General features: G+C 41.7%; 1 protein-coding gene across 11 annotated transcripts in view; it reads right to left on the bottom strand.

Moving 5' to 3' along the window:
• The window catches only part of epha7 (eph receptor A7), a 148,537-nt gene that overhangs the window by 63,876 nt on the left and 59,052 nt on the right, over window positions 1-25,609 (bottom strand). For 7 of the 11 annotated variants that reach the window (XR_013289320.1, XR_013289321.1, XM_077551869.1 and 4 more), the window contains 3 exons: window positions 19,101-19,209; window positions 10,768-10,823; window positions 6,666-6,791 (listed from right to left, as the gene is read on the bottom strand). Coding sequence is in view for 6 of the 11 variants with exons in the window: in XM_077551869.1 (XP_077407995.1) it covers window positions 6,666-6,791; window positions 10,768-10,823; window positions 19,101-19,209 (291 nt within the window). In the remaining 5 variants the exon portion in view is untranslated. Of the gene's footprint in view, window positions 1-6,665; window positions 6,792-10,767; window positions 10,824-19,100; window positions 19,210-25,609 lie in introns of those variants that run through there. The other 4 variants (XR_013289324.1, XR_013289323.1, XR_013289322.1 and 1 more) reach the window with 3 other exon arrangements.

The raw sequence follows: 25,609 nt of genomic DNA on the forward strand, positions 1-25,609 counted from the left end.
GTCCTTTGGCGCTGCCGCGGCCTGGGGGGCCCTGAGGTGTTGCGCTTGCTCTGTCCTGGCGGGGGTCGACGGCTCCCCTCTTTGGTGGAGATTTTCATGCATGCCAGATCCACCACACCAGCATCTATCGAAACTCAGACACAATTTGTTTCTCCCTCAGGTCATTGATTCGGTGGAGGCGGGTGTCTGTGGATCTCACTCTGCTTCGTCTGTCCTTTCCACCTTTCCTCAGTTTCTCCTTTGGGCCCTTGAGGTCTCCCTGACTTGTTGGAATTTAGATGTCTCTGGGGTTGGTGAAGGACTCTGGTTAGTGGCCCGGTGGGTGGTGTCTGGTCGGTGCTGGGCTTCGCTTTTCTTTCTTTTCTTTGGTCCCTCTTCGGGTCTCCTGGCGGCCCCACGACTCTGGCTGGATTTTGAAGTGTTCGGTTTAGGTGAACGGTATGGGAATTCTTTTTTTTTTTTTTTACACGCACGCACGCACACACACACACACACACACACACACATACAAAAAAAAAAGGGGGAGAACAATGACGATGACATGTCAAATGATCAATACTGAGCTCTCCCCGAAAAAAAAAATAAAAAAAATAAAACCGTTTAGTAAAGGCTGAACGGGATAAATTGATTGGGACGGTAATATTCCTAATAAAAATCTCCAACGCGACTCTGTTTTACAGGCCTCGGGCGTCAATGCCTACGTTAAACAATCAGAGGACACATTACATAAAGTGTTGGCGGAACTGATTCTCCAAGACCCTCAATCACATCTCCCAAAGACTGATGTTGAAATACTTGATTATCTGGCTTCACAGCGCACTTGCGTCATATCTAAATTATGTTTATACAAATCGAACGAATAACAGCACATCACATTGACTGGTACAGTGTTAAAATATTGCAACACTTCCATGTGTACCTCACGATCATTAGACATACACAACTGTAAGACTGAATGTATTGCTGTGATGTTGGAATATAAATTAATGTGCTTTCATTAGGTTGACAAGTTGAGGTAGAGAGCTGTTAGGGTACAGATGCTAGAGGCAGGTGACATCCGTATTTTCATTTTTTATAATTAGGTCTGCTTTTATAGTTTAATGAGAAGAAATATATGTTTGTTTTTTTGATTGTTTTTTACATGAAATATTTTTGTTATAGTTAATTGTTTCTCCCTTATAATTTTCCTTGTACGCGAGAACATTATTTAACCTTGAGTTTCTTTCCAGAATCTGGTGTCAGCCATTTTGAGGGGCATACTCGAGACTTAAGTACAGTCCTTGGAAGGAACTTCCCCATTCCCCGTCCTGGGGGTGAAGTTATGTGTTACTTGTGTGTTAAAGAGGGCATTAGATTTTTAAGGTGTAGGTGAATGTTTGTATGACCCTGACAATGGAAAAGGTGGATTGCGTAATGTGTTGAAGTAGAAGGGCAGAGTAGGTTTCAATGAAAAAAGGGTGAAGTTTGTAGATAGCAGGAGTTAAAATGGAGGAGAACAGATAAGACAGGATGTATATGAATGCAATTGCAGAAGGTGGAAAGAGTAGGTTTCAATGAAAAAAGGGTGCATATTTTGAAAGTGGAGGAGACTTCCTCCCTTTGTCGGTCACAATTTAAAAAAAAAAAAGCCTTTCCCCCATGCTTGTAAATAAAAAAAGAATTTTTTTTTTCTTCCTGTATCTATGATGACTTATTCGTAGGTGTGTAAATGATTTAACCTTTGTTTTGTCTCTGAGTCCCATTTCAGAATTTGAAGTTGGCCATTTTGCGTGCAAGTCCCTGAGACTGGACAGAACTTCCCATGAGGGCGCCAACTGGGAGTTGTCACATTTTTAACATAATTTGAGGTGATATGTAATCAAAAATAATCTCTGACTTGATGTTTGACCAAAAGCTGACAAGGAGGCTGCGGCCTTCATTGACCGTGCTCTTGTGGAATATTCATTGAAAACTGGACACTTGCCAACTGACTCTGTATTATATTTGTAAATTTTGAGAGCAAGCTGTCCTATCTCATCTTAAATATTATTTACGAAGGTATGCAAAACATATCAAATTAAATACTGTAAAACATAACAATATTGAATTATAATTAGCAATTATTTAATTGCAAACTTTCAGAATTTTTTTATTTTTTGTTTTATTTTATTTTTTATTTATTTATTTTTTTTCTTTTTTTTCCTTTTTTTTAATAAAAAAATAATTAAAAAATAAAGGAGGATTTTGTTCTTCCGGCTTTTTACTGATATGTCATCAGAGGGGGCGTGGCTTACGTACGTGGTCATCATCACAACAATATCTGCCCTTCCCCCCTAATCAGCAGTTCCTGCCGCCGCCTGCTGGGCAGCAGCAGTTCCTGCCGCCGCCTGATGGACAGCAGCAGTTACTGGCGCCACCTGGTGGACAGTTTCCGCAATGACTGGACCCTGAACTCACATGCAAAGGTCTTAAAAGAGAACAAACTACTCCAATACACACGCAGTGCTCCGCACAGACTTTCTTGCATGCATTCGTGTACGCCCCGAACTGTCCTGTGAGTCTTATGGGAAAGGATCTTCTCATAAAACTGCTCCACTTCGCTGGTGACTCCGCCCCCACCCAGAATGTCTCCTTGAGTTCGTGATCTCAGACCATATGATGCGATATCTGACTGTGTACACTGCACTCTATTTTTGACAGGTGTAGGTGATGACATATACAGTGGAGCATTCTGTACACAGAAGCAACTGATTGGCAACACTCTATACACACAGATTTATTATATTCTAAAACTCTTGATGCCTATTTGATTTAATCTGATTTGTTTGTCTCCATGTCTGTTTTAGAACAATTAACTTTTGGACCGACATCAACAAGGGGAGACACCTAAATAGCAAGCTTAATGGTGACATGTTAAAACTACAAAACTAAACTAAACTGCTGCACTGTGGTCTATTGACCCAACTGATGTGGGCCTGTCTAAAGTGGCTCTAGTAACTTTTTAAAATTAATACCCCACTCCGTTTGGGTGCCGCAATATTAATGATAAATGAAGGGCGACTTCATATCTTAATAATAATTGGTGGTTGGCTGAAAACGGGGGTTCTTTGTAAATTTATGGGCCTAGCTACAATATTTCTATTTTTATAGTAGAAAAAAAAATACTGGTAAATTTCGTATGGTTTCGGAAATTGAAAACGGCTTATGTGAATAAGGGTAGGATAAAATTTATTTCAATCTTAATTATTAGATTTTCCGTTATTTGAGGCTTGTTGAATTTGGTCTTCTAATATTTTGCCCATTTCTCTTTTGAAATTTAAACAACTGAGTTGGGACTCATTGATGTGAAACACTTACGGCGAATTTGCTGGTTAAATTTAAAAAAAATGTTCCCCCTCTTTTAAAGCAACAATTTGTTTACTGCTGCAGTTTTATATACTGGTCTGAAAAATGATCTGAGTCGATCTTTTATCAGATGGGGGAATTACTGGTCTGTCTGTGTGTATCGTCACGAAGGAAGATATGCACACAAACAGTCCATGTTGAATTAAATAAATATAGAATTATAAGTTAGTCTCAATGTGATAATTATATAGTCCGTGAGAATGAATGAATTCACAGGAGGACAATTGAAGGTGATCGGACTTTGACCATGGAGGAGATTAAGTTTTGGCAAAGACGACACTCATGACGGAAATAAGGTGAATATGTTCTATTTCCAAAACAATTGAAGGATCTCTCCCCGGGGTACTCACGGTTCCGGCCGGACGTGAGCAGCTCTGGGGGTCAGATGTTATTTTTATGGGTTTTACTTGCTGGTGATAGTTGCATTTATTTATGGCTGGAAGCACATTCATACCATATCTATAACAGTAAATATCATGGTAAAACATTTGATTAATCATTATATACCATCATATGGGTTTCCTAGGAAAATTTGATCAGACAATAGAACCCATTTATAAGCTGTAGAGAAAATTGGCCTCATCAGATTTGAATTGGCTATAAGATTTTCATTGTTAAATTAATGAATGCGCTTAGGTCATTAAACTCAGCCAAAGGCTGGATTCTGATTGAATGTCACAACAAACAGATTTTTTTTCCCCAGGATGGACCTACAGAACTTCACTAACATTTACGAACTCCAAACTAACAAAAACTACCAGATGTTCTTTCAAAAAGAAGGAATTGTGAATATGTATGTTTATAAGTGACTAAATGAAAATATCCTGCACCCAGATGGGGTGACGGAGAGGTCAATCTGGTCCAGTTCACTGGGAACACATTGTTCCACATCTTGCCTATCAGACCCGCTGGGTCCGCCTCCTGCTCAAGCGCTCCCACCAGCAGGAGCCACCTGACGATTCAACTGGAAAACCATGCCTGCTTCCAGTGTCCACCTGACGAGCTGCCCGCGGAGGAACTCACTCAATGAAGATTGAGTCACATGCCCTTTTTCCCATTCATCATTCCACAAATGAGTCACACTTTCGGAAGATAATCCCGGTGACCAATCCTTGGATCTCTGGCAGTTGACCAGGGTTCTGAAAGAAGCTGACAAAGCCCTTTTTCACAAAAAAACACAATACACAAAAACAAAACAGAACTGACAAACGCCTTTCTCATTCAACAAAGAACTTCACCACGAGATGGCGTCAAAGCGACAACACGTCTTCAATTGCGTCTTCTATTGCGGTTATATCATGACACTCTTTCTCATATTGACTGTCATGCCAATCTGGTATTTCTGGGATCCCCTCGCCACAACTTTGAACATAACCACAACACATCATCTTCATATATGATATGCTTATTTCACTGAAAAATCTTTTAATGAATCATATTGTTTTTGACATATGACTGACCTCCTCTCCTGCTAAAATAATGTTTTCATTTGCTCTTATTTTAATGTTGCGCCAGCCATTTGCGACGATGAAGATCCCGCTGGAATCTTTTGGTAAAAATGTTTAAATATTTAGTTTTTGGGCTTTTTCAAGCCCAATTGGAGGAATGTTAACATTGTTAACATTTTTAATTCTTTATTTTATATCTTAACCATTTTGAATTTAGTTATAGATGTGTAGAGCAGGTGAAATAATGTTAAACTCAATATAACTCGACCTTAACCTATCTGTTATCTTGTTTTGTCTAAATTCCCTTTCAGTGTCCTGCTTGAGAAAGTTCAATCTGACATACTGAGATTCTGTTTTGAGAAAGTGCAAGCTGGCATACTGAGAACCCGTTTCGTCTAAAAGTGAAGAAAGTGCAAGCTGGCATATTGAGATTCTGTTTTGTCTAAATATGAAAGATCAACCTAGCATACTGTGAGAATGTAATCTGATTTTCGTATTTGATGGGAGGAGAATAGGCGTTTTTGTACAAACTCGGATTGTAATAAAGGGCTGTGTCTCCTGGGGGGAGGGACACACATTCTTGGATGACACTGCTTTGGTAATATTCAATTGTGTGACCAGAGATCTCTGTAATAAATTCTCCTTGCAAGGACCCTTTTCACAGGAATCTCATCTTTGATTTATTTGGACACGCAAAAGATTACAAAACTTATTATAATCCTTCAACCCTCATGACTGACTGGCATTTTGTTGGCGTTGGGTCGAAACCTTGTAACCTCCAAACCATCACTTTTCAGGAGACTCCCAAAATGGCATGTTTGTTCAACCATTAACATTATTGCCATTTTTAACCAATGTTAATCATGTTGAAAAATCTAACACAAAAAATGAAAAAACACAATAGATTTTTGAAAAATTATGAAATGTACCAAATTGTGACTGATGAAGTTTCGGCCCGACAGCAGTGATATGCAAAGTTGTGAAGCATAACAGTATTGATATTTGACATGAATTTAATCCTAGTTGAAACATAAGGCATAAAGTGAATAGTTGTGGTTATAGTCATGGCGGCCGTGGCTCAGGGTGTAGAGATAGTCGTTCAATAACCAGAAGGTCGGCTGTTCAATCCCTGCTTTCCCCAAGTCATGCGTCGTTGTGGCACTTCACACACATTGCCTCCAGTGCTACTTACACTGGTATATGGAAGGTGTGAATGTTTGGCGGTAGTTGGAGGGGCCGTAGATGCACACTGGCAGCCATGCTTCCGTCAACCTGCTCCAGGGCAGCTGTGGCTACTAAAGTAGCTTACCGCCACCAGAGTGTGAATGTGTGAGCGCATGAATAATCCAACCACTGTGGAGCGTCTTTGAGTGTCAGAAAAAGTGTTATATAAATCTAATGTGTTATTATTATTATAGTAATAACTGCCACATTTGTGACGTGTGTCAATGGCGTGACATCTTTAGTGTCTACTAAAGTTTTCATCAAATAACGACATCGTGGAGCGATCGCATTTCCCCAAAACATTTCTACCTCCTCAAGCTCCTCTGTCAATCTCCTTGCACCTCAATGGAATTTCTGATGGGAAGTGTTAGCATGTAAACAGAGGAGTGAAAAAACAAGGAGATAAGAGGGTGCAATTAGAGAAATGAGATGAGCCCACTGACTGTAGCCTACAACCCATGGAATAATTACAATGACATTTTACCCCTCTTTGCTATTGTGCACGCCACTATACAAAGTCTAAATAAAAGCTACGTCCTGTCTTTAACGTGTGATTATTTGACTGTCAGAATGAAAGATGCTAGCGCAGGGACTAGCTGACAGACTCACCCGCTTCTACAACCTGTTCAATTTGAATGTAGGATGCATCCAGTTCCTTTGCAAATTGATGAACAGCCCTGTTTGTGTCCTCATTGCTTTCAGGGTCAATATATGTTTTGGTGCCTGGAAATGTAACTGAAAAAGAAAATAGGATTATTATTTCATTGGAATGCAAACCAGGAAGCAGCACCGGCCCATGGCATAAACAGATTATGCGGTTGTTTAGGGTACGATGCGTGCTACACAGCATAAATGTGGATGCCACGGCTGGACCTGAGTCAACCTACTACTATTCAACAAATATCGGACGACATACTATGGGATCATGTACAAAACAAACGTGCCACAATGAGTAAACACAAGTCGTGCGCATGGCAAGGGGCTGCAATGAACTGCGTACACATGGCGAGCCAAATGACTGACAAGTCCTGAGCGTACCACTTCCGCCCTCAGCCCATCATCCCCCCTGCACCCTTTGGATTACTCCTCATTTTTGCTGATTAATCGTCATTTTGAAAATCGAATTGCTGTAAATTTCCTAAAACGGGAAATTTAATTTTGTCTTCTGGATTATTAACTCTTTGACTGTCAGACGTTTTCAGAAAAGGGATGCCGTCAGTGCCAGCCGATTTAAGCATTTTGACTGATCTTTCAAGGTCCACAGAAAATGTTGTGTTTGTTTCTACCTTATTCCGTTTTTCAGTAATCAACAATAGAAAATGGTTAGTTTCACCCAAATGCTCTGTTTTGAAACAAAAAACGGAGAAATTAAGCTTTGAGTAAAACGATATTATTTCATGCACTCTAGTGAATTTGAGACCTTTTTTTCCCATGAATGATGCCACAAACACCTAAACGGTGCTTTACTTCTGTAAAACACTACCACCAACAATGAAAAAGTGTTTTTTGATAGCAAAATACATTTATTTACATTCAACAGAGTAACAATTTGACAAAACAATTTGGCAAAATATTTACAAATGTGTGCAACCGTAGTACTATTTACAATTGTGTGGATGTTTCAAATACAGTTTTTCTTTTTGTAACACTCCCCTGCGTGCAAGGCGACGCAGCAGGATTTGCACAACAGATTAGTTTCACTGCGATGGCCCCTTAGCGTGCAGACGCTACACTTTCTTGCTGGCTTTTTTTTCCGGGGAATAGCAAGTATATACTGCAGTGTGTGTTTGGCTATGTTGCCATCAAGTCTACTCTCAGGATCATGATACGGTGACGTTACGGTGGTGTTACGTCTGGCTTCCTCATGTCCTTCAGTTCCTATACCGGGTGGTTGATCCATCTTATCCGCTCCATTCATGGTGGCATCGTAGTCCATAACCAGTGTCTTCTCCGTGATCAGACTGTACCCACTCCTCCAATGAATATGCATTGGACTCGGGGCACTCTTCGTCGTCCGATTGAACGTCCGCCTGAGCGTGCTCGGTTGTGCTCCGCATTTTCCGGCGTTAGCATCGCTAGCCGGTGAGGCTTTATGACGTGATCATAGCCGCCGCGTCAACGCTTCCAACTTCGGCGTCAACCTCGGAGTCACCATCATCATCATCGTCGTCATCAATGTGCTCTTTAGCATTGGTCGATGCTTTTCGTCTTTGAAAAAAATGCTCAAGCGTGAGCTGCTTGCAACCGGTCACCATTTTCGCTTCCTCAGCCATTCTACCCTCAACACTCTAGCTCCTCACGTCTTCTACTGACGCCTACCCAATCTTGTCCAAAGAGAGTCATCGCTGCCATCTAGGGGCCAAAAATAGGCATTATACTAACTAGATCTGCTTGATACTTTCAGCACAGCTGGCCAAGGCTTTCCTCCACCCGTTTCCCCCCAAAAAAAACAAAAAACTTGGTGAACGTCTTTTAACGTCTTTGGCGCTCCTCCGTAGGTTTTTACTAAACGTCATTTTACGTTTTTGGCAGTAAAAGAGTTAAAAGCTGTTATGTTATGTTCTGTTACATCCAGATGTTATTGTGAGTTGTAATTTTGCACAAGTAGCAGAATGATGGATGGGTGGTTTACAAGACATGTTTACAATAGAAAAAACTACTGTACTTAATTTTGGCAACGAACCACAAACTATGAAAGTTTATGTTCAGTTAATTTCGATTTCGGTAAACATTATGGTATACATTATTGTTGTCTGAGCATTTTACGCAGGAATTATTTTTGAATAATAATTAAACCTTTAAATAAACGTTTGTTGGGTTTATTACATTCAAATCTATTAAAATCGTAATTGTCCTGCATGACAGAATTATTTTTTTTTTTAGATTAAAATTTTCATTGTCATATCGTCCAGCCCTCGTTAGTTCATGTGCTCATCATCATCTATTTACGAGCAGTGAGCGTGATTTGTCAGCTGGGCTGTAAGTATTTGGGGGCCGGAGAGAAAATTTCATTTAGGGCCACCAGACTCCAGGGGCTAGTCCTTCCAGCAAGCACTTAACTGGTATTATTGGACTCTTAGATGCCTTGCGATGCAGATGTAAAACATTCTAAATTGATACATTTTAATAATCCATAAATTATAAGAAATTTCATACTTATAACACCATGTGTTTTTACACAATACAAAATGTAATGTTGCAATAATGGCTGCATTATGTGACAAGTACATGATGTATGATGTACCCAATAGTTGTTGTAATTGTCCGATATTACAATAACAGAGATTATTCACATGGAAAAACATGCTGAAACATTCATATCTATGTCTTATCTATAAAATTATTCTCTCCTCCTCTTCAACTATTTATTAACAGCCATACATCTGACCACAGCAGAACCAGATGTGAAGCAAGGGAAGATTCATTCCATTTAGAAAACGTGGATTTAGTCAAACTGCTTTTTAACTTTGAGCTGCTATGAGTGAAACCTCACCCCCATTACCATCAGAAATGTAAACACATATTACATTTAAGTCCCAAGTAAAGAAATGGGTAAGATAATGAAAACTGTCAACACTAAGAATAAGATTGCGCTTGCTGCCCCCTGCTGGCATTGTGCTTTGTAAATGGTTTTGTGTATGTTTGTGTAATTGTTGGTCCGTTGTTACTCTAAGGTAAAATAGCCTCTTGGCATATTTACTTAAATGTTTATTAATATGTAATATCCCTGATATAAATAAATCTCAAAGCTGTCTTGACTTTAGGAAGTCTGCACATCAAAAATCACATGAAATCGGATTTGAGAAGACTAATCCCCAACCACAAGGGGTGGGGGTTTGAAATCCAGTTCAGTGTCTTATCAGATATGAGAGCAGCGTATGCATTACTTGTACAAAGAAGTCCTGGAGATGGAGAAGAAGAGACTTTGGGGTGATACACATCACTGACATGGAAGAAGAAAACACATGACCAGACCACATGACATCCAGTTGTTGCTATGTACTTTGTGGATGTCGCCAATGCTCTCACTACATGTCAAAGACCACTTTGAGTCTAGCACAAAACACACAGTTAATGACAAAAGTATGCACATTATGATGGCTATACACAGTATGCGTCATATGTATAGTGAAGCATTGATTTTGGTTAGACATTCATATGATGTTAGACGGTGCTCAGCACCATGTGTTGGTTGGTCTGGGAGAAGCAAGCCAAAGGACTGGCCGATACATGGGTTATGCTGCGTAAAAGTTACAATACACCAATCAGCATTAAAGACAAGTTAGGGCTTCATTGTCTTCCATTTACAGTATGTTGTCATGTTTTCAGTGTGAAGCAAAAATGGCCTCATTGATACAATACTTTTAAAAGAGAGTGTATTTAGCAGTAACAGATCAGGACCCGCAGCACTATAGTAGCCCTTTCTTTTTCAAATCAGCAGTTTGCCACCTGAGTGTATCATTCCTGTTTTAATTTGGGAAGCTGTCTGAAGTGGTGTCTCCAAGGGCATCATTAGGGGGCAGTGTATCAGTGTTTAAAAAAAACTCTTACTGATAGAATTTGCCTGGAAGCAGCACTTACAACAAAGCAACGTGTCCAGACTCACTCTTGCTCTTTAAATTGTCTGGCTTTTAATTTTTGTTTCTTATTCATGGGTGCCCTCCTAGGCACATCATCACTTTTTATGAACAAGCACTGTATATGTACTCACACTGAAAGTAAAGCTCCTCGTCTCCTTCTTGAGCCGCTTTACTGTACCCGCAGTGCCTGCAGCGGCATAAGAAGGGGGGGGCGGGGCACAATCAGATTATTGCAAAGAATAAATAAACACATTTAAATGCATGAATGTCAATGCAGCAACTGATCATTCATGATGATCATGATGATGGCCGACTGTATTTGACAAAAGTGTCTAATCATGCAGGGTTCGACATAAACAGTGGCAGATGGACCGGGGCTAGCACCTGACTGTATCATCTGAAGTTCATTGATGCTGGCCCGACTGGGATGCCAGTACAAATTTCTAAAGTTTAACTAATTAATTGGCTAACTGTTCTTACCTTTGAAAAAAAAAATATCCGTCCATTTATTTACTACACAGAAATTTAAACCTACACTCTAAAAACAGTTGGGTCAAAAGTAACCCAATTATGGATCAAAAATGGATCCATTTTATGGGTCAATTTGACCCAACTTTCAGGGTTGTTTTACACGAAATGACCCAATTTTTTGACCCAAGTAAAGAATCTGACCGATATTCATGAGTTGTATTACACTAAAAGACGCATTTCTTGACTCAAAGTTGGGTCAAATAGACCCAAGTAAGGATCGGTCCATTTTTTACCCATAGTTGGATTATTTTTTACCCAAATGTTTTTCGAGAGTAATATCCCTAAAAAATAACGTAACATGAATCATTTGGGTAAGTCCGTCCGTCCGTCTTCTTCCGCTTATCCGGGGTCGGGTCGCGGGGGCAGCAGCTTTAGCAGGGAAGCCCAGACTTCCCTCTCCCCAGCCACTTCAGCCAGCTCATCCGACGGGACCCCAAGGCGTTCCCAGGACAGCCGAGAGACATAGTCTCTCCAGCGTGTCCTGGGTCATCCCCGGGGCCTCCTGCCGGTAGGACATGCCCGGAACACCTCCCCAGGGGGGCGTCCAGGAGGCATCCGAACCAGATGCCCGAGCCACCTCACCTGGTTCCTCTCAACGTGGAGGAGCAGCGACTCGACGCTGAGTCCCTCTCGGATGACCGAGCTTCTCACCCTATCTCTAAGGGAGAGCCCGGCTACCCTGCGGAGGAAACTCATTTCGGCCGCTTGTATCCGGGATCTTGTTCTTTCGGTCATGACCCACAGCTCGTGATCATAGGTGAGGGCAGGAACGTAGATCGACCGGTAAATCGAGAGCTTTGCCTTTCGGCTCAGCTCCTTCTTCACCACAACGGACCGATACAGCGTCCGCATCACTGCAGACGCTGCACCGATCCACCTGTCGATCTCCCGCTCTAACCTACTCTCACTCGTGAACAAGACCCCAAGATACTTGAACTCCTCCACTTGGGGCAGGACCTCCTCCCCGACCCGGAGAGGGCACTCCACCCTTTTCCGACTGAGGACCATGGTCTCGGATTTGGAGGTGCTGATCCTCATCCCAACCGCTTCACACTCGGCTGCGAACCGCTCCAGTGAGAGCTGGAGGTCACGGCTTGAAGAAGCCAACAGCACCACATCATCTGCAAAAAGCAGAGATGCAATGCTGAGGCCACCAAACCGGACCCCCTCAACGCCTCGGCTACGCCTCGAAATTCTGTCCATAAAAGTTATGAACAGAATCGGTGACAAAGGGCAACCTTGGCAGAGTCCAACCCTCACAGGAAACAAATTCGACTTACTGCCGGCAATGCGGACCAACCAGACTCTGACATCGGTCGTACAGGGACCGAATAGCCCGTATCAGGGGGCTCGGTAACCCATACACCCCCCACAGAACTCCCCGAGGGACACGGTCAAACGCCTTCTCCAAGTCCACAAAGCACATGTGGACTGGTTGGGCGAATTCCCACGCACCCTCGAGGACCCTGCTGAGGGTGTAGAGCTGGTCCACTGTTCCACGGCCGGGACGAAAACCACACTGCTCCTCCTGGATCCGAGATTCGACCTCCCGACGGACCCTCCTCTCCAGCACCCCTGAATAGACCTTACCTGGGAGGCTGAGGAGTGTGATCCCTCTAAAGTTGGAACACACCCTCCGTTCCCCCTTCTTAAAAAGGGGAACCACCACCCCGGTCTGCCAATCCAGAGGCACCGTCCCCGATGTCCACGCGATGCTGCAGAGACGTGTCAACCACGACAGCCCCACATCCAGAGCCTTTAGGAACTCCGGGCGGATCTCATCCAGCCCCGAGGCCCTGCCACCAAGAAGCTTTCCAACCACCTCGGCGACTTCGACCCCAGAGATAGGGGAGCCTACCTCAGAGTCCCCAGACCCTGCTTCCTCAAAGGAAGGCGTGTTGGTGGAATTGAGGAGGTCTTCGAAGTACTCTCCCCACCGGTTCACGACGTCCCGAGTCGAGGTCAACAGCACCCCGTCTCCACTATACACAGTGTTAACGGTGCACTGCTTTCCTCTCCTGAGACGCCGGATGGTGGACCAGAATTTCCTCGAAGCCGTCCGGAAATCGTTTTCCATGGCCTCACCGAACTCCTCCCATGTCCGAGTTTTTGCCTCAGCGACCGCCAAAGCCGCATTCCGCTTGGCCAGCCGGTACCCGTCAGCAGCCTCCGGAGTCCCACAGGCCAAAAAGGCCCGATAGGACTCCTTCTTCAGCTCGACGGCATCCCTTACCGCTGGTGTCCACCAGCGGGTTCGAGGATTGCCGCCACGACAGGCACCAACCACCTTACAGCCACAGCTCCGATCGGCCGCCTCAACAATTGAAGCGCGGAACATGGTCCACTCGGACTCAATGTCCCCCGCCTCCCCCGGGACAATGGAAAAGCTCTGCCGGAGATGGGCGTTGAAACTCTTTCTGACAGGGGGTTCTGCCAGACGTTCCCAGCAGACCCTCACAGTACGTTTGGGCCTGCCTGGTCGGACCGGCATCTTACCCCGCCATCGGAGCCAACATACCACCAGGTGGTGATCAGTTGACAGCTCCGCCCCTCTCTTAACCCGAGTGTCCAACACATACGGCCGCAAGTCCGATGACACAACTACAAAGTCGATCATCGAACTACGGCCTAGGGTGTCCTGGTGCCAGGTGCACATATGGACACTCTTGTGCTTGAACATGGTGTTCGTTATGGACAGTCCGTGGCGAGCACAGAAGTCCAATAACAAAACACCACTCGGGTTTCGATCGAGGGGGCCATTCCTCCCAATCACGCCCCTCCAGGTCTCTCTGTCATTACCCACGTGAGCGTTGAAGTCCCCCAGTAGAACGAGGGAGTCCCCAGGGGGTGCGCTCTCCAGCACACCCTCCAAGGACTCCAGAAAGGGTGGGTACTCTGAGCTGCTGTTCGGTGCCTAAGCACAAACAACAGTCATGACCCGTCCCCCCACCCGAAGGCAGAGGGAGGCTACCCTCTCATTCACCGGGGTAAACCCCAACGTACAGGCGGCTAGCTGGGGGGCAATGAGTATGCCCACACCTGCTCTGCGCCTCTTACCGTGGGCAACTCCAGAGTGGAAGAGGGTCCAGCCCCTCTCGAGAGGATTGGTACTAGAACCCAAGCCGTGTGTGGAGGTGAGTCCGACTATATCTAGTCGGAACTTCTCAGCCTCGCACACCAGCTCGAGCTCGTTCCCTGTCAGAGAGGTGACATTCCATGTCCCCAGAGCTAGCTTCAGTAGCCGGGGGTCAGACCGCCAAGGCCCCCGCCTTTGGCTGCCACCCAACTCACTGCGCACCCGACCCCTTTGGCCCCTTCCAGCGGTGGTGAGCCCATGGGAAGGGGGACCCACGTTGCCTTTTCGGGCTGTGCCCGGCCGGTCCCCATGGGTATAGGCCCGGCCACCAGACGCTCGCCTTCGAGCCCCACCTCCAGGCCTAGCTCCAGAGGGGGCCCCCGGTGACCCGCGTCCGGGCAAGGGAAACGAAGATCCAAGGTTTGTGTTCATCATTGGGGTCGTTTGAGCAACATTTGGGTAAGTCATTCAATCGAAATGTAATTCAAGCGAAAATACATCTTATTATTCACAGTCAATGCTTATCCCATTCCAACCTGGATGTCACTATTTTACACAGAACCTACTGGTAACACAATAACATACAGTATATGACGAGTATTAAAGGTGCTTTGAGGAGTTTGTAATTTTTTTTACTCGCGACTGCCACCTCTAGCCAAAAGTGTAACTGCAACCTCTATGTCAAGCTCGTGCATGGCACGGTCGAATAAACTCTTAATTTTTTTTCAGTTTTCTTGGAGTCTGAGCTTAAGTTTGGGCTGGGTTTTTTTTCAGTGTCCATCCCAATTGTGTCGTACACTAACACTAAATGTGTCATGTTTTGGTTTTGTAGGGGTTGGGTTTTTGTTTATTATTATCCAGTCATGGCTACCAGTCTACTCTCGTCCTGGCGACCAGTCATGTTGTCTGCTCACCTTTCCCACTATGTGTTATTAAAGTTCCTTTTCTTGCACTTCATTCCTGTCTCCCTGCTGTGTTTCCCCGCATTTGGGTCCACCAACCTTCTACCAGTCACTTACATTATGACAAAATATCCGCAGGGATGAGCATGACGTCACCCTGCACCACTCTATCAGAGGTGGCAAATCCAGGTCCAGAAAGTAAAAACCCTGCCACAGTTTTGCTTTAGCCACAGCTGGTAGCTAGCGAGCTCCCTAGCTATCTCCCCGGGTGCTCGTTTAACTGCTAGGGAGCTAGCTAGCTAGCACAAGGGACTAAAGTCAAACTGTGGCAGGGTGTTTACTTTCTGGACCAGGATTTGCCACTTCTGCACTCGAACCATCCCCTACAACAAAAAAACTGTGGAGTGTTTGCCCCAATCACTCCACACTGAAGGGAAGATACAAGCTGATAGGCACAGTTGGAGTAAAAGAAGTCAGGGTTCTTTGTACTCATCTAAGCATTGGTGGAGCATACATGATGTAGAAAAGGCTTTACTATTATTACATTTTTGAACTGCACAATGCACCTTAACGTCCTTATGCCAGCAACGTTGCTGAGCTGGACTGCGCATCGTATAACGGCAGTTGACGTGTGTGTGTGGTCTTGTTGTTGTTACATTGTGGGGAACACATTCCAGGATTTCACAGAGTTGTGGGGCCAACCTGTCCATGTGGGGCCATTTTGCTGGGCCCCACAAGTGTAGACCTATTTTTGAGGGTTAAGACTTGGTTTTAGAGTATAGGTTTAAATTGGGTTAGGGGTAGGCAATCATTTTTGATGGTTGGGGTTAAGGGAAGGGGCTAGGAAATGCATTATGTCAATGAGCTGGCCCCACAAAGATAGTAAAACAAACCTGTATGTGTGTGTGTTTGTTGGTAACAAGATATGTAATAACTTGCTGTTCATTGACGTGATAGAATTTTAGCAATAGCATCTAGCTTCATTGCGCTCCGATCATCACAGATGAAAGCCTTAAATTGCTGCTAAGAGTTTCACAGTAGGCGGGAGTCTCTACACTGTAAAAAACTTACTTAAATATTATGGTTTGATTAGTGATGTGTTCTCAACAAGCAGCCAAGTATTTAGGTATTTTTGTTCATTTTATTTCTCGCGAAATAGTAAGGTATAACCCAGGATAAACCCCATAATGTACAAACCCAATTCCCAAAAAGTTGGGACACTATACAAATTGTGAATACAAACTGAATGCAATTATGTGAAAATGCCAAATTTCAATATTTTGTTCAGAATAGAACATAGATGACAGGTCAAAAGTTTAAACTGAGAAAATGTACTATTTTAAGGGAAAAATATGTTGATTTTAAATTCCATGGTGTCAACAAAACGAAAAAAAAGTTGGAACGAGTAGCAATAAGAGGCTGGAAAAGTCAATTGCACTTATGAAAAAAACAGCTGGAAGACCAGTTACCACTAATGAGGGCCATTGGCAACTTGACTGAAGTATAAAAAGAGCTTCTCGGAGTGGGAGTGTCTCTCAGAAGTGAAAATGGGTAGAGAATCACCAATTCCTCCAATGTTGCGCAGAAAGATAGTGGAGAAATATCAGAAAAGTGTTTACCAGCGAAAAATTCCAAAAAGGTTGAAGTAATCATCATCTACAGTGCATAACATCATCCAAAGATTCAAAAAATCTGGAACAATTTCTGTGTGTAAGGCTTAAGGCCGAAAAATCATACTGGATGCCAATGATCTTCGGGCCCCTAAACGGCACTGCACCGCAAACAGGAATTCTTACTGTAAGGGAAATCACAGAAAGGGCTCAATACTTCCTGAAAACATTGTGGGTGAACACCATCCACCGTGCCAGCCGCCGTTGCCAGATGAAACTCTACAGTACAAAGAAGTCATTTCTAAAGCAGACCAAGAAGCGCAGTCGTTTGTCTGGGCCAGGGGTTATTTAAAATGGAGTGTGGCAAAGTGGAAACCTGTTTTGTGGTCAGACAAATCACGATTCGAAGTTCTTAGTGGAAAACGGGGGCGCTATATCATACTGACTAAAGAGGACAAGGACAACCCAAGTTGTTATCAGCACTCAGTTAATAAGTCTGCATATGTGATCGTATAGGGTTGCATGAGTGTGTGTGGCATGGGCAGCTTCTACATCTGGAAAGGCATCGTCAATGCAAAAAGGTATATTCAGATTCCAGAATAACTTATGCTCCCAACCAGGCATCATCACTTTCAGAGAAGATCTTGCATTTCTTAACACGATAATGCCAGACCACATGCAGGACCAATTACAACATCATGGCTGCGTAGGAATAGGATCCGTGTATTGAAATGGCCAGCATGCAGTCCACTTCTTTCACTTATAGAGCACATTTGGCGCATCATAAATGGGACGGTGAAACAAAGAAAGCCCAAGACAGTTGAACAGTTAGAAAGACGCGTGTTAGACAAGAATGGGACAGCATTCCTATTTCTAAACTTGAGAAACTTGTCTCCTCGATCCCTAGACGTTTGGAGACTGTTGTAAGAATGGGGATGCCTCACAGCGGTGAAAATGGCCTTTTCCCAACTTTTTTGAGATTTGTTGACACCATGGAATTTAAAATCAACATAGTTTTCCCTTAAAATGACAGATTGAGACATGTTGTCTATTCAGAAATGCAATTTTGGAGTTTTTGAATGATCTTAGGGTTGACTTGGAGCCAGTCGCCAGACAGAGTCTCGCCATATTTTCTGGGACAAAACTCCATTTAACTCTGCATCTGGGTCATTTCAGTGCACTGTGGCAATTGGTACTGGCCTCCCCCAGGGCAGTTTTTCAAGTGTCCTGTCCCACATTTTCAGCACAAAGATAAGCAGGATGGCCAGATACATCTGTCTTAATGGTCAGATTGTGCAACAGTGCAGTTTTCACCCATATTAGTCAGTATTGCAGACTTTGTATTGTACTGCACTATTTTCAACACATATTTTTTTAGCTTGTCTTCCTCAGTACTATCCTCACATTTGGAGAAGAACTGTAAAGTATTTTAATCATTGTCTGATAGAACAAGCGTTGCAATACTTTGGATTATATTAAGGTCGTTAGCGTTGCCTTTTTCATATGCACATGGAGGCAACGCTTGCGGCCAACATTGTTAATATAATTCAAAATATTGCGAGTTTCATTCTAATATTGCAGATCAATTTTGGTGACAAACAGTCACAGTTTTTGTATAATATGTAACCATAATGAAGTGGTTGCACCTGCTTCATTGTCCATGGGGCTGCTGCATTTGCTGCATTTGTTTTTTCTTTTTCTATTGCAAAGGAACATATGAGACCTGAGATGTTTAGGAGTGCTATCTAAACTAACTAAAATACAGTATTTTTTTAAACTACTAATTTATTATTATCATTATTATTATTATTATTATAGTTACCACTTTTTGGCTCAATAGTCCAGGAAACAAGTCCTAAATGAACTCACAGTGATGATGATATGAACTGGTCAAAAATATGATGAGGTATATGATATGTTGTTTTGATACTTAAGTGGCTTTGACATTTTTTTCCAGGGAATCAGATGCAAATAACATTTTCTATATAATTTTTTTATACACCGTGCCTAAAATTTATCTACCACAGCAAAGAATGTGTCTCTTAACTTGTGGTGTGTATGAGTCATTTTGTTCCTGATTTGCTGCATATACCATGCAATCTTTGACACTAAACCTGTTTATAGTGTGACAGATTCTTAAGACATCACCTTGAAAAAGTGCATCATGCAACACAGATAATTATGCTGGAACTCAGGGAACAAGATCACAATCCATTAGCACAACATGCTATGACAGGACGAGTGCACGTGTTTGCGAGTGACTAAGAGGCTTGTGAATGACAGAAAAACTAATTGGCAATCAGACTCACAAAAGTGGTGAGTCAATGGGGCCCGAGAGAGCGTACCTTCTCCCGATGATAAAGCCAAACACCATGAACACCAGGATTATGGTTCCTGCCACTGCTACCACGGCTATGATGATGACAGGGTTCTGCTCGCTGGAGACAATTGCAGCTGATGAGAGGGACACGCACACAAATAAACATACATAGACAAACATGCAGAAAAATAGAAATGCTCAGAGTTACTCAAAGACTACAGTCAATAAGACATGATTGGGCACAGTGAACAGCATTGGGATTTATATTCAATCCTTACTCTCTCCATACATACCCAAAACCTGCCCACACACAAACACAGCAATCCCCCGACACCACAAACCACTGGAAGATTACATTTTTTAATTGTTATCCACAGGTCTCCTTTTTTCTGGTCAGTTCAAAGGCAGGGTTAGTTCCCATCCAGCTCTGGCCAGGCTCAGGCCTGAGCTGGTGCCATTGGCAAATAGTTGATTTCATAAAAGAATGCCTTACATTGCCTTGCATTGGGGTGATTATTTGTTTAAAAATGCACTTACACTGACTTGACTTGTATGTTGTTTCTCCCCCACTACTCTAGTGTTAATATTAGGGGTGTTAAAATGTGTGTGTTAATTTTGAGTTAATTTAAAGTTCCTTTAACGCCACTTTTTTTTTTAACATGCGATAAATGACCGCCTCTTACTTGGAAAGTCTGTACTGGGGGAATTCCAGTCGCAACGCAGCAGATACGTCCACGTCAAAATTTAGCTGCAATAAATTTAATAATAATGCATATATTTGTAGAGACTGGGGTCAAGTTTTATTTTACCATTTTAACTCTTTGACTGCCAGACGTTTTCAGAAAAGGGATGCCGTCAGTGCCAGCCGGTTTAAGCATTTTGACTGATCTTTCAAGGTCCACAGAAAATTTTGTGTTTGGACTATGGAAACACACATACTACCAAATGAAAGATTGAACTCTCATCTTTCATCAGAAAAAAAAGTTTGTTTCTACCTTATTCCGTTTTTCAGTAATCAACAATAGAAAATGGTTAGTTTCACCCAAATGCTCTGTTTTGAACAAAAAACGGAGAAATAAAGCTTTTTGTGAAACGATATTATTTCATGCACTCTAGAGAATTTGACACCTTTTTTTCCCATGAATGATGCCACAAACACCTAAACAATGCTTTACTTCTGTAAAACACTACCACCAACAATGAAAAAGTGTTTTTTGATAGCAAAATACGTTTATTTACATTCAACAGTGTAACAATTTGACAAAACAATTTCATTATACTAACTAGACCTGCTTGATACTTTCAGCACAGCTGGCCAAGGCTTTCCTCCACCCGTTTCCAAAAAAACAAAAAACAAACTTGGTGAACGTCTTTTAAAGTCTTCGGCGCTCCTCCGTGGGTTTTTACTAAACGTCATTTAACGTTTTTGGCAGTAAAAGAGTTAATAATGTGCAGAATTCCACAAGTTACCTACACAAGTTAAAGATTAGATAGCTCTTAACTCTTTGACTGCCAGACGTTTTCAGAAAAGGGATGCCGCCAGTGCCAGCCGATTTAAGCATTTTGACTGATCTTTCAAGTTCCACAGAAAATGTTGTGTTTGGACTATGGAAACACACATACTATCATCAAAAAACAGAGCATTTCACCGAAATGCTCTGTTTTGAAACAAAAAATGGAGAAAACAAGCTTTTTGTGAAACGATGTTATTTCATGCACTCTAGTGAATTGTACACTTCTTTTTGTCCATGAATGATGCCACAAACACCTAAATAGTGCTTTACTTCTGTAAAACACTACCACCAACAATGAAAAAGTGTTTTTTCATAGCAAAATACGTTTATTTCCATTCAACAGTGTAACAATTTGACAAAACAATTTCGCAAACTATTTACAAATGTGTGCAACTGTGGTACTATTTACAATTATGTGGATGTTTCAAATACAGTTTTTCTTTTTGTAACACTCCCCTGTGTGCAAGGAGACGGAGCAGGATTTGCACAACAGATTCGTTTCACTGCGATTGCCCCTTTCGCGTGCAGACGTTACACTTTCTCGCCGGCCTTTTTTTCCGGGGAATATCAAGTAGCAGACTGTACCCACTCCTCCGATGAATATGTATTGGACTCGGGGTACTCTTCATCGTCCGATTGAACGTCCGCCTGTGCAGAAGTGCTCGGTTGTGCTCCGCGTTTTCCGGTGTTAGCATCGCTAGCCGGTGAGCCTTTATGACATGGTCATAGCCGCCGCGTCAACGCTTCCAAGTTCGGCATCAACGCTTCCAACTTCGGCGTCAACCTCGGAGCCACCATCATCATCATCATCGTCGTCATCACTGTGCTCTTTAGCATTGGTCGATGTGCTGCTTGCAACCGGTCGCCATTGTTCGCTTCCTCAGCCATCTAGCTCCGCCTCACGTCTTCTACTGCCGCGTCAACGCTTCCAACCTCGGAGTCACCATTATCATCATCGATGATGATCATCGTCGTCATCAATGTGCTCTTTAGCACTGGTCGATGCTTTTCGTCTTTGAAAAAAATGCTCAAGCGTGAGCTGCTTGCAACCGGTCGCCATTTTCGCTTCCCATCCCCAGCCATTGTCCCCTCTAGCTCCGCCTCACGTCTTCTACTGACGCCTACCCAATCTTGTCAAAAGAGAGTCATCGCTGCCATCTAGGGGCCAAAAATAGTCATTAGGCTAACTAGATCTGCTTGAAACTTTCACCACAGCTGGCCAAGGCTTTCCTCCACCCGTTTCCCAAAAAAACAAATTGGAGAACGTCTTTTAACGTCCTTGGCGGCCCTCCGTAGGTTTTTACTAAACGTCATTTAACGTCCTTGGCAGTAAAAGAGTTAATACGAAAAGAAAAATGCACTGAGCTGTCACCAACGACTTACAAATGCAATTATGCCATCTAGTGGCAGAAAAAGGGCCTCAACACAAATATCACACTCGTTTTTTAACAGTACAGTACATCTGTTTAATTTTAACTCAATTTTAAGAATTATGATGAAATTACTGTATCAATGACTATAAGATGCAGTCATATTTCTATTAGTTTAACATTTTTTAACAAGAGTATGAAATATAAGAAAAAAATGTATTGTACATTTTATTGTACATTTAGAACAGATATCAAATTTGCTATTAATCGTGAGTTAAAGGATCTTTGTGCAGTTTGTCACTTTTTTACTTGCGACTGCCACCTCTGGCCCAAAGCGTAACTGCAACATCTGTGTCAAGGCTCGTTGATGGTGCACGTGCGAGTACGTGCACGATCTTAAAGTGACAGCCACGTTTGACAAACAAAGACATGGCTTCAAATTAAGTAAGAAAAACTTCGCCCCTCCCCTCCCAAAAGGAACTGTGGAGTTTGAGGGTCCGCACACTCTACTATAAAGGGAAGATAAAAGCTGATAGGTGCAATCACAGTAAAACAGTCAGGGCTCTTTGTACTCATCTGGGCATTGGTGGAGCACGCATGATGTAGAAAAAGCTTTAATATTACATTTTTAAACAGCACAATGCACCTTTAACTATTGAAGTTATGTGAATAACTACAATTTGAGCATGATCATCTTCATGGCTTGTGATTTTTTTGTTTTTTGTTTTGTTTTGGGTATGTCACCTGAATCACTTTTAAGGGTGGAAAGATTATGAAACTGTTAATACATTTCCATAATCAATTAACTTACTTATGGAAAGAGGACCTTAAAAGTGCGGAACTGTACAGACCGACAATCAATGTGAAGCACATGTTGTAAAGAGCAGTGTAGTGTGTGTGTGTGTGTGTGTGTGTGCGTGCGTGTGTGTGCGTGCGTGCGTGCGTGTGTGTGTGTGTGTGACGACACCTCACTATTTCATCCACAGGTAGGCCTACATATAAAATGTTAAATAATTTTAAGTATTCTTTTAAATGACAATATCTATATACTGAATGTACTGTATATGACTTGATTGGCAGAGGAGCGTGTTGACATTTAACTGTTTCAATTTATATTCTAACTGTTTTGAATTTAGTTATACATGTGTAGATATAGATATTGCTATGTTATTTCAATTATTAGATGTATAAGGGTGTGATAATGATTTCTTTAAACTTTGTTTGAACTCTGTCTTCTCTCTCTTTCCGTGAGAAAGGAATGTTAAAAGGTTTTCTGTTGATATAATGTGAAGGTATGTTTAAAATACTGTCAGAGTTTCTGGTCATCAGGTCATCAGATAGTAAATTCTAAATCTCCAAGGATTAAGCCTGTCAACATTAATTCTCCAAAGTTTGTAAGTAACTCTGACAGAAACTTGTTTCTGTTTTATATCACAAACTCTGCTAGGATTCAGAGGAGGGCGTGGACAAGCCACACAATGTAGAACCTTTACTATAAAGATGCTGGACATTCACTATTACACACACACTTGGAACTCTGAAGAACATTTTCTCGAGTGAGCCTAATTTTGTGTATTTTAGAAGCTTCTAAAATAAAATCTTGCAAGAACTTCTTCCTCGACTTCATTTATGATTTATTTGAACACGCAATAGATTACAAAATTAATGTAATCTATCAAATGTCAACCAACTGGATTTCACAATCGTTATCTAAGGCCCGTATCTCACTGAGTGGCGAAGGCTTGCAAGTAGGGATATACCAAAATGAACATTTTTGGCCGAAACCGATAACCGAAAATGAGAAACGCTTGGCCGAAAACCGAAACGCTGAAAATAATAAAAACATAAAAAAAAAAAAATGATAATACTTTTTTTTTTAAATCAAAATAAAAAACAATGTTTAATATCACTCAGATTCACCATTAGCTGCAGTCCATTCCACATTTTCAACACATATTACTACAGTAATGATTGAGAAATAAATGAGGTTGATAAATGAGAATAACCACAGGCGCAGTAAGCACACAGTGCAGTGTCATGTCATCGCGTTTGTTATTCTATGATAATCAATGTTGTCGTTGTTGTCACACAGACACAGTACTTTTCTGCACATTGTTGGACGTAATAATCTGGAGATGAAGCTTTACTTTTGTGAACTTTATCAACCTCAATTGATTTGGGTTGCTGCTGATAATGCAGCTCTCGTCTAGGTCATGTAAAATAAATGTATTTATCATGTAAAGAAACCAGGCGCCGTGTTGCTTATTCAACGGGGGCTTTATTTGCATTTCAGCAGCAAACAATTTGCTACGACACTTCAGTTTCAGAATAAGAAGTTCGATCACTGTAAGCTACCGTGTAACTGCTCCACGCACACTCCTTGCCTTGTGTTGTTTTCTCTTCACTTACTGGCGCACACACCATACGGAGATCACAATACTGCTCTCCGCTAACACTTTGTGCTGTTGCCATTATTCTTCGCCGCTGATTTGAGATAGCAAAGATGTTCGCAAACAGTTTTGATGGACACAAGTAGTCTTTTTTCTTACCAAGAAATTTTGTGCAAAAACTTTTATTTTTTTATTTTATTTTTTATGTTTATTGACGTAGCGTGTTGTAGAGCCAATCACAAGCTGGGATGTAGGGGACCGTGTGTGACACTACATATGATTGGCAGAGCCAGGAGGCATTGAGGTCAAGTATTTTAATCGTTTTATGCATTTAAAAACAAAAGTAAGGACCTTTTTTTGAAAATGTGTCAGGTAAAAAGTACAGATACTCATGTTAAAATGTAACGGATAAAAGTAATAAGTAGTCTAAAAAATAAATACTCAGGAAAGTACAAAGTACTGAAAAAAAACCTAATCAAGTACAGTAACAAAGTGTTTGTACTTTGCTACTTACCATCTCTGGTAACTAGTAATATGAGATATATTACGTTTTGGAAGTACCTTGCCCAAAACTGATTGGTACAAATATGTCAATCAATGCAGAGCATTTTTTTTACTTATTTTACATGAGCTCTTATTTAGGAGCGCAATGATTACACTGTATAACGTCATTATTTATCATCACAGTAACAAAGTTGTACGTTTGTACCGTATACATCAGTAGCTGTAAACACTCAAGCACGCTATACAAGAACATGCATTCTTCTAAATAGTATATGTATTTATTTCATACTCTAAAAATTTTATGAACTATTTAGGCGATGCAAATGTTCTTTGTGTGTTCATTTCATATATATACTGTATATATATATATATATATATATACTGTATATATATATATATATATATATATATATATATATATATATATATATATATATATATATATATATATATATATATATATATATATATACACAGTGCTGCTTAAAAGTTTGTGACCCTCTTGAGCAATTTGGACTTTCCAATTGTTTCAACCTGATTTTGTTGTTCAATCTGAACCATTACATTTTATATGAATTCTGAAAATTACTACAATCCTGCCTAGAAGTGGACGACCTTCTAAAATATCAGCAAGAACCACAAGAAAAATGATAATTCAAGTAAAAAGCCAACTTGAACATCACATCAAGAGATTTGCAGACCTCTTTTGCTGCATCTGGGACACGTGCATGCTTCGACAATCAGAAGAAAAGTCAA

Source organism: Vanacampus margaritifer, chromosome 19 (genome assembly GCF_051991255.1).
Source record: "Vanacampus margaritifer isolate UIUO_Vmar chromosome 19, RoL_Vmar_1.0, whole genome shotgun sequence".
NCBI lineage: Eukaryota > Metazoa > Chordata > Actinopteri > Syngnathiformes > Syngnathidae > Vanacampus > Vanacampus margaritifer.